This window comes from Tachypleus tridentatus, chromosome 12, assembly GCF_004210375.1.
Source record: "Tachypleus tridentatus isolate NWPU-2018 chromosome 12, ASM421037v1, whole genome shotgun sequence".
Classification (NCBI taxonomy): domain Eukaryota; kingdom Metazoa; phylum Arthropoda; class Merostomata; order Xiphosura; family Limulidae; genus Tachypleus; species Tachypleus tridentatus.
The window spans coordinates 56147600-56162285 of record NC_134836.1 but is presented as its reverse complement, the minus strand read 5'-3'; the positions used below and the strand labels follow the sequence as shown (position 1 = coordinate 56162285).

Sequence of the window (14686 nt, the reverse complement as noted above, 5' to 3'; positions counted from 1 at the left end):
GGCAAATAATTAGAAAACAAATACATTTTACGTGCTAATTTAATGTACATAAAGAAGCTTTATCTTATGTTATATAATACTCAGATATACTTGTAAGAAATAACATTCCCTTGTATTACAGTATAATTTACTTGGCTGTAATCTGAAACCTGAAGATTGTTTGTTTGTTTTGTTTTTGAATTTCGCACAAAGCTACTCGAGGGCTATCTGCGCTAGCCGTCCCTAATTTAGAAGTGTAAGACTAGAGGGAAGGCAGCTAGTCATCACCACCCACCGCCAACTCTTGGGATACTCTTTTACCAACGAGTAGCGGGATTGAACGTAACATTATAACGCCCCCACGGCTGGGAGGACGAGCATGTTTGGCGCGGAAACCTGAAGAAACGTTTCTTTATTGTTTTTTTTATTATGGAACACTTAACGTTACCTATTCTGCACCTTAATCTGAAGAATATTCATTTAATCTATTTTGTGGAGAATGGATCCCACTTGATTAAGAAATAGTCTGGGAAAAACGAATTAGTAATAATAATTTATAACATCGCCTAAATGGTAAAATGGAGTAACTAATTTGTTGTTTAATCAAAATCATCGAAACAAGCAAAGCGAAGACCATCTTGGTTGAAAATAAACTTTTGGACAAAATATTAGTGAGCCATGAGTGATTTTTAATACAGACACTGCTTAGCTACACCCAATTAAGTTCAGGAAACTACTGTCGCATTTAGTCGAGAGACAAAAACGAAAAATATGACAACTAAATACGTTTTGACAAACTATTCTAATCATTTTGTCACAAAGATACGGAAAGAAGGCAATAAGCTGAAAGAAAGTGGAACAGTTCTCGCAAAATGAAAACTTTTGCACACGCACTGTCCGCCTTAATAAAATGGAATAATTACAAAGACGTTCGCAGAATGTCAGCGGATCAAGCTATATTACCCACGTGTATCGAAGTACGTCACATTTTAGAGCAAAACCAATTCAAAGATTTCTTTTTAAACTATTTTTTTGTCAACGGAACTCCTGTGATTCTAGCCTCTAGTGAGTACGCCTTAATAACTAACATAATGTCTTTTTTTTCTTTATCTTTCTAAGGTCAAGGAAATGCATCATTTTATCTTATTTCTGAGTTTAAAAAAATCTGCGTTTAATTAATTTCTTTTTCAGTTATCCTTGTGGCCAAAAGTCCTTTATTAAAACTTTTGTATTATGCCTAGTCATCTTGGCATTATAAAGTTAATATAATTTAATATAAATGCATAAGGAGCCCATACATGTATTTTTTTTTTCTCTTTTGGATGACCAAAGATACGTTACAGATAAAAAATGAATATTTCCAGTTTCAGTTTTACTGCTTAGTTTTAATATTAAATCTGTCTGTTAGAATAATTACAATTCTTTATTGTACTGCTCTTCTAGTGTACGGTTTCTCGCTTTTAATTTGTTATTCATTTCTCCAGTGATAAATTCCAGGCTACTGATAAGGTACACGTATGGAGACTTTTCGTGTTGTTCTTATCGTTGAATTTTGGGGTAGTAATTGTTTAAATGTGGAACAAAGTTACTTTTTTTAATTTCTATGAAATGAGACGTAACTCAAAATATTCACGAAATTCAAACTAAAATCATTAAATTTCCGAATTGGCGAAACTTATTGCGTCTAATCAAGGATTATATAAGTGTGATCTAATAAGAAAAGAAACACTGAACTAAAGTTGTTTGGTACACTGTGTAATTGGAAAACTTGGACGGACTTGAACTGGTAATTCATATTTAATCTTTTTTTTTTTTGTTTCTATTGTTGGAAAATAATGTGATGTTCAATTTTACAGACTACAAGTAGCTTTTGTTACAATCAACTAATAAACAACATTAATTGTTAATAAACATGTACACAGATATATAAATTAAAACTAAAAGATATTACTTAGTTACTAAGACAGATATTTCAAAAAGTACTTTATATAAATTTAGTTTCTTTTAACGTGCAGGACAGCGTTGCAGAAAATTAACCATACATCAATCACGTACCACTAATATAATAGTATAATAAAACTAATATAATTGTCGTAGGCCTTAATATAGCTGTGGTAATACTAGTACATCTATAAAAAAAACAAACGGTGTTTATCAAGTAGCAATAAGTTCAGCCGTGGAATAGAAATGGAATACTATTGTAGAAACACTGGAATAAGTTTGAAGAGCCTTTAGTATACGTTGTATTACCAAAAGCGTTGAAACAGAAAACATTTATTTAAACTTGTCTCTACCAACCTACAATGCATATTTTTCTCAACATCGGAAAGCACAGTTCACTTCATAGAAGTGTGCATCAGTTATAGAATTTGAGATTTAATCAACACCTAGATGGTAAAGAGCTGACTAGCTTTCAACTTGAGTAGAAGTTGTTGGGTGCCAGATGGAACGTATGCAGATTTGCGTCATACCCGTCAGATTTGACCTTCCCAACTCAACTGTGTGTAATTTTATTAGGTAATGACTTGCTAGTTAATATATCAGTCTTAAAATACTGTTCTGATACATCCACTCTCTTCCCATGACATTATATTTGCTGTAGTTGTCTTATCCATAGCTGATTGGATATTCAAATAACGTATTTAACATTGACAGTTTTATTATAGCTTTTGAATTATACATATGGATATTATAGTCATATAGTGAACGTCATTTATAATTTTTTATTTATCTATTTTTTAATTTAAGTGTAATTTCTTTGTTTTTTGAGCTCCTTCAAAGTACTCTCGATTTCTTCATGAAGTGTGAAAAATTATGGAATACGTCTTTGGATATTTTTGCAAACATATCATTAAGATTATATATATGATAAATATCGATTCTGAGCGACTGTAAGTAATTCCAATGTGAGGTGAAGATGTAGTTAAAAAGTACAAAATTTGTTGGTTTTGCTAATCAGAATAAATTGAATGTGTTTTTATACAGTTGATTCATTTGACGTCGAAGTAAGTATAAAATAGTGATATCACAATATAATCCTTTTTTTTTCTGGCAGTAATATTCAACAAATACGCAACGAAAAATGGAAACATATACTTTAGATAGACTTTACATTTATATAATCATGAAATATTAAAATATTTCAATTATGATACTTGTTGGTATTAAATAATAAATACTTATAGTTTTCAAAGAAACTGGTAAGTAATAAATGGCCAGGTGGTTAACACACTTAAGTCATATCACGAGGGTCGACGGGTTCGGATCCCCATCACACCAAACATGCTCGTCCTTTCAGCTGTGGGGCGTTATAATGTCGCGGCCAATCCCACTATTCCTTGATAAAAGAGTAGTCCAAGAGTTGGGGGTGGGTAGTGATGACTAGCTGCCTTACTTCTTGTTTTACACTGCTGAATTAGGGACGGCTAGCGCAGATAGCTCTCGTGTATCTTTGCGCGAAATTCAAAACAAACCAAACCAAGTAATAAACTCCTTATTATTAATTATTAATTTGTTTCTATGACCACGGATGAAAAAAACAAACTTTGGTGTCGAATAAAGAGATATGATTATTATAAACATTCAAGTTGTGTTTAGTTCCACAGACATTTCTTGTGTGAAAGTTGTGTTAGATTAGAACAACGTAAGCTCTTTAGACGCAGACTATATGTAAAAACAACACCAAACTGATGTCATAAAATGTATTATGTTATATTTTAGCTGGGACCAAAGGAGTTCTGAAGGAAAGAAAAATGTAAGTATTGTTCCTTGATGAACTTTAGTTATTTATGAAGCTACTAAAACATTATTAATTTGTGTATAAATGTAATATGACTATCAAAACTATACAATTGTTTTATTTATATACAATGTCAAAATTACTTACTTTGTTCCCGTGTTTTAAAGTTTTCCAAACAGTTTATGGTATAAGACTTATTGTCTTTTGTAAAGCGTTTGACTCAGTAAAACCTTGTAACTGAAACTTCAGCAGATAAAATGTTCGTCATTCACTTTAGTTTTTAAACCAATAAACTTCATTGATTTTTCTCACTCATATTAACATATAAAAAATATTAGTTTTGCTTGTTTTGATTAACATTTCTTTTTACTCCAGTTCTGAAGGTCGGATTCAATCAACTGAAACTACTTCGCTTCCAAACTCCAACATTCTTCCATCATTTATATCTAACGGAAGTCCGTCAATGAGAGGTGGAAAGTCAGGTTTGTATCCACGGAAAACATTTCTTTCTCACAGTCACAAGTATAGAAAGGGATAATCAATAGCACGTGCAATTTTTGTTTTTATGTGTTTGAACAGAATGATAACTTGAGCATATAGCTTGAACTGAGCTAAGCCTTTTTATCTGCATCAAGCCATTAGACACGAACCTGAAGTTGTACTTTACTAAACTGTTTCACTTGGTAGTTTATCATGGCAGTCAAAGTTTCGATACAATCTAAACAAGTAATTACCCCACAACTTCGTCTTTCGTACTGCCATTAATATTTTATATTATTTTTCTAAATATCCCTATTTCAACTTACTATGGGAAACAAGTCCTCCCCGTGTGTATTAAGTGGCATACCGTGTAACAGGGGACGAATGGTGTAAGTAAGCTACTGTCATTAGAAGTATTTAGGTGTTTCGAAGACCGTCGATGAACATACTCATTGACGCTGTAGTTCGTCTACCATGTAAGAATGCCCGAGATAATCTAACACCTTGGTTGTAAGAATGCCCGAGATAATCTAACACCTTGGTTGTAAGAATGCCCGAGATAATCTAACACCTTGGTTGTAAGAATGCCCGAGATAATCTATCACCTTGGTTGTAAGAATTCCCGAGATAATCTAACACCTTTAGTGGTCCGGCATGGACAAGTGTGTTAAGGCGTCCGACTCGTAATTCGAGGGTCGCAGGTTCGAATCCCGGTCGCACCAAACATGCTCGCCCTTTCAGCCGTGGGGCCGTTATAATGGAACAGTCAATACCACTATTCGTTGGTAAAAGAGTAGCCCCACGAGTTGGCGGTGGGTGGTGATGAATAGCTGCCTTCCCTCTAGTCTTACACTGCTAAATTAGGGACGGCTAGCGCAGATAGCCCTCGGGTAGTTTTGCGCGAAATTCAAAACAAACAAATGAACAAGCACATTCAGCTATATTTTGTAATCCTAGCTGATACTAATACAAACACAAGGTTGGTGAAAATATCTTTTTTTTTTTTTTTACTTTCTAATGTAAGCTTGTTTCTTAAGTATTGGAGCTATTCTTGTCAATTTTAATAAACATTTTTGTGACATCTAAGACGTTCCACGAAAGTTTGGACTGAAAATAATGTAGTTACGAAAAAAAAATTAATTTTTACTACACCAGTGTAGAGAATATAGTAATATCAGATAGCCAACGATAACTTAAGTACTTTCTACTATATCAGTATAGATAATATAGGAACATGAGAAAACCAAGGATAATTTATTAATACATTGTTTGTGAGAACCCATTATTTACCTTACGATTAATTAATGTTATATTTCGACATTGTTCAATGAAACATATATTCATCTCTACAAAGAAAACGTTTGTAAAGAATGCCCGAGATAATCTAACACCTTGGTTGTAAGAATGCTCGAGATAATCTAACACCTTGATTGTTAGTTTCTTGACTTGTCTACTCATGGAATTATGGGATCATTCAGATTTGAGTGGCCAAATGAAAAGTGTTCAATGATTTAAAATAAATAAGTGAGTTTTCAATTGAATATCTTATCTCATTAAGATCTGTCAAAGACAACTGTCTTACCTCTTTAACATTCTTTAATTATATGGATATGGTAACTAAAGTCGAACATTGAAACTAAAACTTTGAGAAATAATGACACTATTTTTTTGTTTTCTCGTCATTATGGAACTTTATAATGGATCTTGAAGTTGTACAAGTCCAAAAATATGACCTGAAATAATCTGTGCTATTCACAATTGGACTAAAAGTGCAATTATACATTAAACAGAAACTTCTGCTAATCGTTTGTTACGGAAGATGTGGCAGAACATAATGAAATTTAATTTATAGCTTGTCTTTGAAGTCTTTTAATTACAAGTTTACACAATGAAGGCTCTGTGTTAAAGCTCCGTTGTGAATTTGATTTGTCTCGTAAAGTTTCACACAATCGCTGCCTAAGAGTTAACATGTGAAGCGTTTTAATGACATGTCATTTCCAGTAACACTTAAAGAATTTAATACAATAGAAAACAAACGTGTTTTTGGTATGAGATATGCACCGTAGAATAGATACTGATATACCGCTTCAAGCTTTTTTCCGAACATTAACGATGGCAAATTTAGCAAACAACAAAATCAAGAATATATGTTATTTCGTATGATGCTTCGGTTCGTTGTTTTAAGTACCTACTTAATAGAAAACATAAAATCTGAATCGTAGATTTTTATTATTATATATAAGGATAGTTAGATTTAGTATGAGCAGAATAATGAAATTAAGCTAATATTGTTTGTTTGTTTGTTTTTTTGGAATTTCGCACAAAACTACTCCAGGGATATCTGTGCTAGCCGTCCCTAATTTAGCAGTGTAAGACTAGAGGGAAGGCAGCTAGTCATCACCACCCACCGCCAATTCTTGGACTACTCTTTTACAAACGAATAGTGGGATTGACCGTCACATTATACACCCCCACGGCTGGGAGGGCGAGCATGTTTAGCGCGACGCGGGCGCGACCCCCGCGACCCTCGGATTAAGCTAATATATAAATTGTTTTGTGCCGTTTATTTTTATTCATAAGCTTTTACATTATGTACTCAGCAGTTGTGATGGATCTATATAATGTTTAAAAATGTCGAAAAGAAAGTTCTTGTAAACGCAGTTTCTGTTAAGTTCATTGTTGTTTGTTATTAAGAACAAAGCTGCATAACACGTGCGTGTACTTTCTTATAGCAAAGCCACATTGGGCTATCTGCTGAGTCCACTGAAGAAAATCGAAACCCTAGACGAAAGCTACACAAAAGATTATCTGTGGTTTCTAGCAGTGTAAGTCCGCAGACATATCGGTGTGCCAATAGATGGCATATTCGGTAAGAGGGACGTTTGTTTGTTTCTTTTGGAATTTCGCACAAAGCTACTCGAGGGCTATCTGCGCTACCTGTCCCTAACTTAGCAGTGTAAGACTAGAGGGAAGGCAGCTAGTCATCACCATCCACCGCTAACTCTTGGGCTACTCTTTTACCAACGAATAGTGAGATTTACCGTTACATTATAACGCCCCCAGGGCTGAAAAGGCGAGCATGTTTGGTGCGACGGTGATTCAAACCTGCGACCCTCAGATTACGAGTGGAGCGCCTTAACCCACCTGGCCATGCCGGGCCTACGAGGGACATAACATCAAGTCTTGTTGAGTATGGAAGTATCCCTAATAATAAAACGTACCTGGTGGAACAGAGGCTTCACATATCGCTTTACTGTGTATGGAAATTTTACTGAGAATATAACGTGTCTGATAAAAGAGAGACGTAATTTTCTACGCTTTGTTGTGCGCATGGAAATTACTCAGATTACACGACACATCTTGTATTTAAGTGTTGTTGTTATGTTTACTTTAATGTCCTAAGAGATTATGGATCACAGTTATGTAAACTTTTTTATTTCGTACATAAAGAGAAATAAAGGAACTTTATTATCATCTTTGTCAGAACGAAGGTTATATATAAGTGCATTCACGTTATTATAGATGTACATTCTTTTTGAGAATATTTGCGCTTAGTACATTGTTTTGTACACTTTAATAGACATTGAATATACGTTTCCTTACCTCATGTTATATCTAAAAAACGTGTTAGTTGTACCTATTTTATACAGTGTAAACGTGAAGGCAAATATGTTAAATATATATGTAAAAACGGCTCAGTTACACAAACCCTTTCAAACATGTGGTCAGCTATCGGTCAGTTATCTCTTTCTTTCTTTGTGAACCTGACGATGACCGAAGAAGGTCGAAACGTTGTTCGCTCCTCTACGTAAAATATTTTCTCAACCCAAACGAGCCGTTTTTACATGTATATTTCTATACAAGTGGGTTTTTCTCGACATCACTGATAAATATGTTGAACATTTTGTGTTGTCATTATCACTCCTGAGATTACGGAAATGCTTTCCCAATGTTATTTTAGTGCGAAAACAGCTGAAACAAAAGTGTAATTTATCTGCCTTGTTTTCTTTATTTCCTGTATGAACAGACATGTGCGTGTGGTGAACCGGTTACGTTAAGAACCATTCACTTCGGTTACAGTTACTTTACATAAGCGATGTGGGTGTGTTGTTCCTTTATGTAGCAACCGTGAAGACGTTTTAGTCTTAAATATGCTAAGGCTCTTTAAAAAAACAAAAAAAAACAACAGAAAATAACAAACGTTACATTTTGTAAAAGCAATATTAATAATGATTAACAAATAAATACAAGGAAACTTAAATTTTGTACATTCACTCTCTTTTGAATTGGCAAGAAGATTACAGATTCACACCAACGTGCAAGCATAAGAACTTCCTAAGGAACATGCCACTTTCTTAAGTACAATACGCGTGGTTGAAATACATTTTTGGGTCTTTACTTCTTGTGTACAAGGAAACACTCCTTACGCAAGAGTACACATCAACTAAATTAACAGATAAATGCCATGTCTGTAGAAGCGAGTCTATAGTTAAGGTTGCCAATAAGGTTCGCATGCTCTGTAAATATTTTTAAAACCAGAACTCCTGGAGGTGAAGCGAGAAGTTTACCGTAAGCGTTTGGTCATAAAACTCTGCTGTGAACTTTACCCTCAACATTTTTTTTTATTTTTTCGCGTCAAACGCAAACTATGTGCCTCAGATATGGATCAAACTTCAAATATTAGAAATTTAAGCTATGATGCTTTCCGCCGAGCCATCGGAGTGGGAGGGATTGGGGTTCGCAACCTCGGAGATGAACAACTTAATAGAAGAATAAAATATTACCAAGCGAATACGTGTGTGAAAATGTATTCCTCTGTAATCTATGGAAATCTACAAATGGCAATAGTACGTGCTCGAATGAATCGGTTTGATCGTTTCTATGGCTATGAATCTTCAGAAGGTTTAATCTCGCAATGCTTCATTATGGAACTAAAATGTCATGTCGAAATCAATAGTAGGAGAGCATTGAAGAAACGCGAGTAAAGTCGTAACGTTCCATGTTATACTCCAAAGATTTTAACATAAGTCGGAAAATTGCTTTTCGTGTGTTTGATTAGCTTTAAAGTTTCGTTTTGCGTTTACTCACTGATCATAAGTAATATTTTATTACGCGTTATAGCTTTTGCCGTAAAAGAAGAATATTCTAATATGTCCCTCAGGAGCCAATGAGTGTCTTTATATTAGAACCTGTTGAATACTAAAAGTGTGTGTGTGTGTTTATAATAGCAAAACCACATCGGGCTACCTGCTGAATCCGCCGAGGGGAATCGAATCCCTGATTTTAGAGTTGTAAATCCGTAGACTTACCACTGTACTAGTGGGGAACTATTAAAAGCAAGTTCAATCTAGAAACTCCTAAAGCAGGTGGTTTTGAACGTATCTTTTTAAGACAACTTCGAGAGAAGATTTTTGTTTCCTAATTCATAAATATTTGAATGAAATACACCATCCTCAAGTCTCTATACTAGCTAGTACCAAGGTCTACCTGTTGGAAGTAAATTCATTATATATCAATAAAGCGACATTATATGTCAATAAAGCCACGTTATATGTCAATAAAGTCGTATTATATGTCAATAAAGTCACATTATATGTCAATAAAGCCACAATATATGTTAATAAAGCCACATTATATGTCAATAAAGCCACGTTATATGTCAATAAAGCCACGTTATATGTCAATAAAGCCACATTATATGTCAATGAAGGCGTATTATATGTCAATAAAGCTGCATTATATGTCAATGAAGCCGTATTATATATCATGAAAGCCGCATTATATGTCAATAAAGCTGCATTATATTGTCAATAAAGCCACATTATATGTCAATAAAGCCACATTTTATATCATGAAAGCCGCATTATATGCAAATAAAGTCGCATTATATGTCAATAAAGCCGCATTATATTGTCAATAAAGTCGCCTTATATATCAATAAATCCGCATTATATGTCAATAAAGCCGTATTATATTGTCAATAAAGCCGCATCATCTACAATAATTAATTAAGAAACTGTCAACCTTTTATGTTACTGTTATCACTATTTTATGTTTAGCTTTCAAATGAGATACGAACAATTTCACCTGTTATTAGGTAGGGAAGCTCGAATCATCACGATAGTCAGCAGTAGGATGAGCAGTCATTAACACTCTGATAGCAGCTACAAACATGATATTGTGCTCGGTTGGTTCTAAACAGTTGCTGAATTCCTCAGAGTGTCATTTGGAGACTTCCACGTTTCTTACGCCTGGCCGTTAAACTTGTGATGCGCTGACAGTTTCAGCTACCTTACCATTTCAAATCGCTTTTCACAGCCCCAACGCTAAAACATTACTAGAAATGCCTTTTTGTAGTCAGTAAAAAATATCCAAAGAATTTCAACTCAAATTAAATAAAAACTATATTGGGTAGCTCTTATTTTATTTTATTTCCAACAAAAATACCCCCTACCGGCCCATGAGATTTGTTACTGTAAAACCTGTAACTTGTGATAAAATATTAAACATTACGTATGTTCTGGGTCACCTCTTTCAGACAGCAGCATGGAGTTAAACAATTGTTTGATATACCGTAAAGGTACAAGGATATCGCAGCTAAGCACTTTAGAATGTTTAGATACATGACTAAAGTTTGTTCCAATTTACTAGAAAAACAGCAGATATTCAGATGATTTGTCTGTTTTCAGATATTTATATCTTGTAACACGAATGTTAAACTGAATGAGAATCTGAGTAAATCGGGGGTTAAACAACAAAAATAAATGAAAATAAGTTTAACGTTTTATCAGTTGGAAAATATAATGGGTCGATGGAAGTATTCCTGGAGCGCGTGTGAACATCTTCCATGTGACATAGTTTGCTCGAAAGAATTAAGTTAGAAAATCCAAGTGTTAAATTAGAAAATTGTTTGTTTTTTTTTTTACTATAAGATCTTATGTCCTCCTTCCCTAAAGGAAGGCAGTTTTCAATTACATATACTTTATTCATGTTATGGCTTTAATGGGTAAGTTAAGTCTGCGCAAGATTTACTGGTATGCAAAAATTTGAGCTCTCATATTTAACAACGCTTGTAAATCAATGCTACGAGAGCGTGGACGAAACGGTCCATGAATTAAACATATTTTCAGATTTAAAACTCTGGACAGTGTTTAAAAATACCGTTACTTAGAAGGCCTTAAGTGAATAAATATATAAAGATAATCAAAGAGGAAAAATATATCTACCAGATGCCCGGCATGGCCAAACATGTTAAGGCGTTCGATTCGTAATCCGAGGGTCGCGTGTTCGAATCCCAGTCGCACCAAACATGCCCGCCCTTTCAGCTGTGGGGGCGTTATAATGTTGCGGTTAATCCCATTATTCGTTGGTAAAAGAGTAGCCCAAAAGTTGGCGGTGGGTGGTGATAACTAGCTGCCTTCCCTCTAGTCTTACACTACTAAATTAGAGACGGCCAGCGCAGATAGCCCTCGAATAGCTTTGCGTGAAATTAAAAAACAAACAAACAAACAAACAATATCTACCAGATCTATTGAGATGCTTTATACAGTGGTGTAAGTAAACACAGATAACTGAGTGTTACTAATGTTCAATTCCGTATATTTTATGAAATGTTCAGGTTATTATATGTTGCAAAATATCGAAGCATGTTGAAGTATTGTGTAGTTATTCTATGGCCTGGCTTAGACACAGTTTACAAGAAGTTTCAATGCCGCCATTATGGAAACGAATGTTCTATACTCTCAGAAATTAAGGCCTAAGAATGAGACTTACCAACATCTGAAGTGATGGGCAAAAATGTAGCTACTTTTGGTTGCTCACTCTGAATAAGTCTTGTTACCTGAATTTCTATTTAATTCTCAGTAATGACGAGAAAACCCACTTGTAGAGAAAAATATACAAGTAAGAACTTCTAACATTTATATTAACTTATATATTGTTAATAGATATCAAACGGGTATAGAGATACAGAATCATAGAGTGAAATATTTGATTATTAGCTACTTGGGCACTATGAATACCACATGTAAGTTTAAGGCAACTGGCTGCTCCGGAAAAGAGTCGTATCGCGAGATATCGTGACGTTTGAGAGCAGTCAATTGTGAATTTTATAAGTTTTAGTCATTTTTATTATGTGAAAAATTGTAAAATATAATTAATGACTTAGAAAATGGGTTAGTAATATGTCGGTACTGAGCTAGCTCACATTTACTGCTATTTAACAATAAACCAGAGATACTTAATATTGTTTAGTTGTATGTAGAAACAGAAGTTTCATATATAAGAGACAACGCTGATATTCAATTAATGGATCAATGTATTGTGATCTTCATGACGTTGTAGACTAGATAGTGCTATTGGAAAGGTTTCTCTCCTCCGTTTCTTTATCTCTACCTTATTTGTTAAAGCCAATTGTTACGCAGCTGTTGAGCATAGCATCGGAGGTAAATAAGCAAAACTAAAAACAAAATATACTGAATATACAAAATAAATGAATAACCTTTTTCTTATTTTATTCAGTTCCACTGAAGGCTATCTCAATATCTAACTCAACTGATACCCAGTTTGTCCCTAAAGAAGAAAGGTTTTACTCGCTTCTAACGAGATTCCTTGAACGCACGTGTTTTTCTAGCAACTACGTTATTGTTCAATCTTTTTCACATATCAGTGTGAATTTTGTTTGTATGTAATAAGCACAAACCTACAGAATGGGCTGTATGTGCTCTGCCCACCAATGATATCGGAGCCTGGTTTTTAGTGTTGTAAGTCTGTAAACATACCGCTGTGCCACTGGGGGAGCGGGTGTGAAGTCAGGTGAATGAAGTCTAATTTCTCACACATTAACGTTATTTACCGTAATTTTATATTATCTGAAGAATTTTGTTTGTTTGTTTTTTAATTTCGCACAAAGCTACTCGAGGGCTATCTGTGCTAGCCGTCCCTAATTTAGCAGCTAGTCATCACCACCCACCGCCAACTCTTGGGCTACTCTTTTACCAACGAATAGTGGGATTGACCGTCACATTATAACGCCCCCACGGCTGAAAGGGCGACCATCTTTGGCGCGACGGGGATGCGAACCCGCGACCCTCGGATTACGAGTCGCACACCTTAACGCGCTTCGCCATGCCGGGCCTAAATCTGAAGAATAGTAAATGTTAAACTGTAGTTAATATTTTATTTCTTTTTGCATTTTGACTTTTTGTTTGATATCAAGCCTTACGTTTTTAGTGCTGATGCAAAACTCCCTTGAAGTAAGTATATATACACTGGAGACAGTTGAGGTGGTACTGGTGGTGGGCAGAGCACATATAGCCCATGTTTTAACTTTGTGCTTATTTCCGAACAGACAAATAGTTATGGGTATTGAAAACTTTTATTTAAGAACACTAAATAAATGACGTTTCGTATCGGTATTAGCAATTTTATTGATAAGGAGAGGACAACGTTTTGACCTTCCCAGGTCATCTTCAGGTTAAGAAAGAGAGAATTTGATTGTGACCGTTGATGGACACGTGTTAGGGACGAGAGTATAAACGGGTACGGGATTGTAGGAGGCGTTGCAGTTGGATGTTAGGTTATTAATTAGTATAGGTATAAAGATGTTCCTTTATATTGGTTTAATTTTGGTTTTAGTTGCTGCAAAAGTAGAACTACTTTTATTTTGCGTTTGTTTATATTTGTGTCCCTACTGAGTACCTAGGTGTTATATATTTGTGTCCCTACTGAATACCTAGGTGTTATATGTTTGTGTCCCTACAGAGTACCTAGGTGTTATATATTTGTGTCCCTACTGAGAACTTAGGTGTTATATATGTGTGTCCCTACTGAGTACCTAGGTGTTATATATTTATGTCCCTACTGAGTACCTAGGTGTTATATATTTATGTCCCTACTGAGTACCTAGGTGTTTTCTATTTTTATGTTGCATTTATTTTATTTCAAGTGTTCAAAAATGTGTGAAGGTGTGTGTGTGTGTGTTTTTGTTCTTTGAATCTAGTTGCCATTTTACATATCAGTAACTACCAAATTTATTCCAAAACTAAAGTACATAATATGTAAAAATTACACTGACAAATACAACACCAACATAATTTTATAAGATACAATGCAATAACTGCCACGACTTCTATATTGGAGAAACAAGCAGAAAAATTGAAACTAGATTAAAAGAACACAAAAACACCTTCACACATTTTTGAACACTACAAATCAAATAAACACAACATAACAAGAGGAAACACCCAGATATTAAGTAGGGAAACAAATATAAACAAACGTAAAATCAAAGAAGCTCTACTTATACAGGAACTAAAATCAAAATTAAACCAATATAAAGTAACACCTTTATACCTATACTAATTAATAACCTAACATTCAACTGCAACGCCCCCTACATTCCCGTACCTGTTTATACTCTCGTCCCTAAGTCATGTGTCCGTCAACGGTTACAATCAAACTCTCTCTTTCTTAACCTGAAGATGACCA

The 14686-nt window shown here is 34.6% G+C and overlaps 1 protein-coding gene across 1 annotated transcript in view; it reads left to right on the top strand.

Moving 5' to 3' along the window:
• The window catches only part of LOC143235626 (hemicentin-2-like), a 290444-nt gene that overhangs the window by 263639 nt on the left and 12119 nt on the right, over positions 1 to 14686 (top strand). The window contains exons 12-13 of the mRNA XM_076473859.1: positions 3700 to 3733; positions 4094 to 4200. Of these exons, the coding sequence (XP_076329974.1) occupies positions 3700 to 3720 (21 nt within the window). The 3' untranslated portion in view covers positions 3721 to 3733; positions 4094 to 4200. The remainder of the gene's footprint in view (positions 1 to 3699; positions 3734 to 4093; positions 4201 to 14686) is intronic.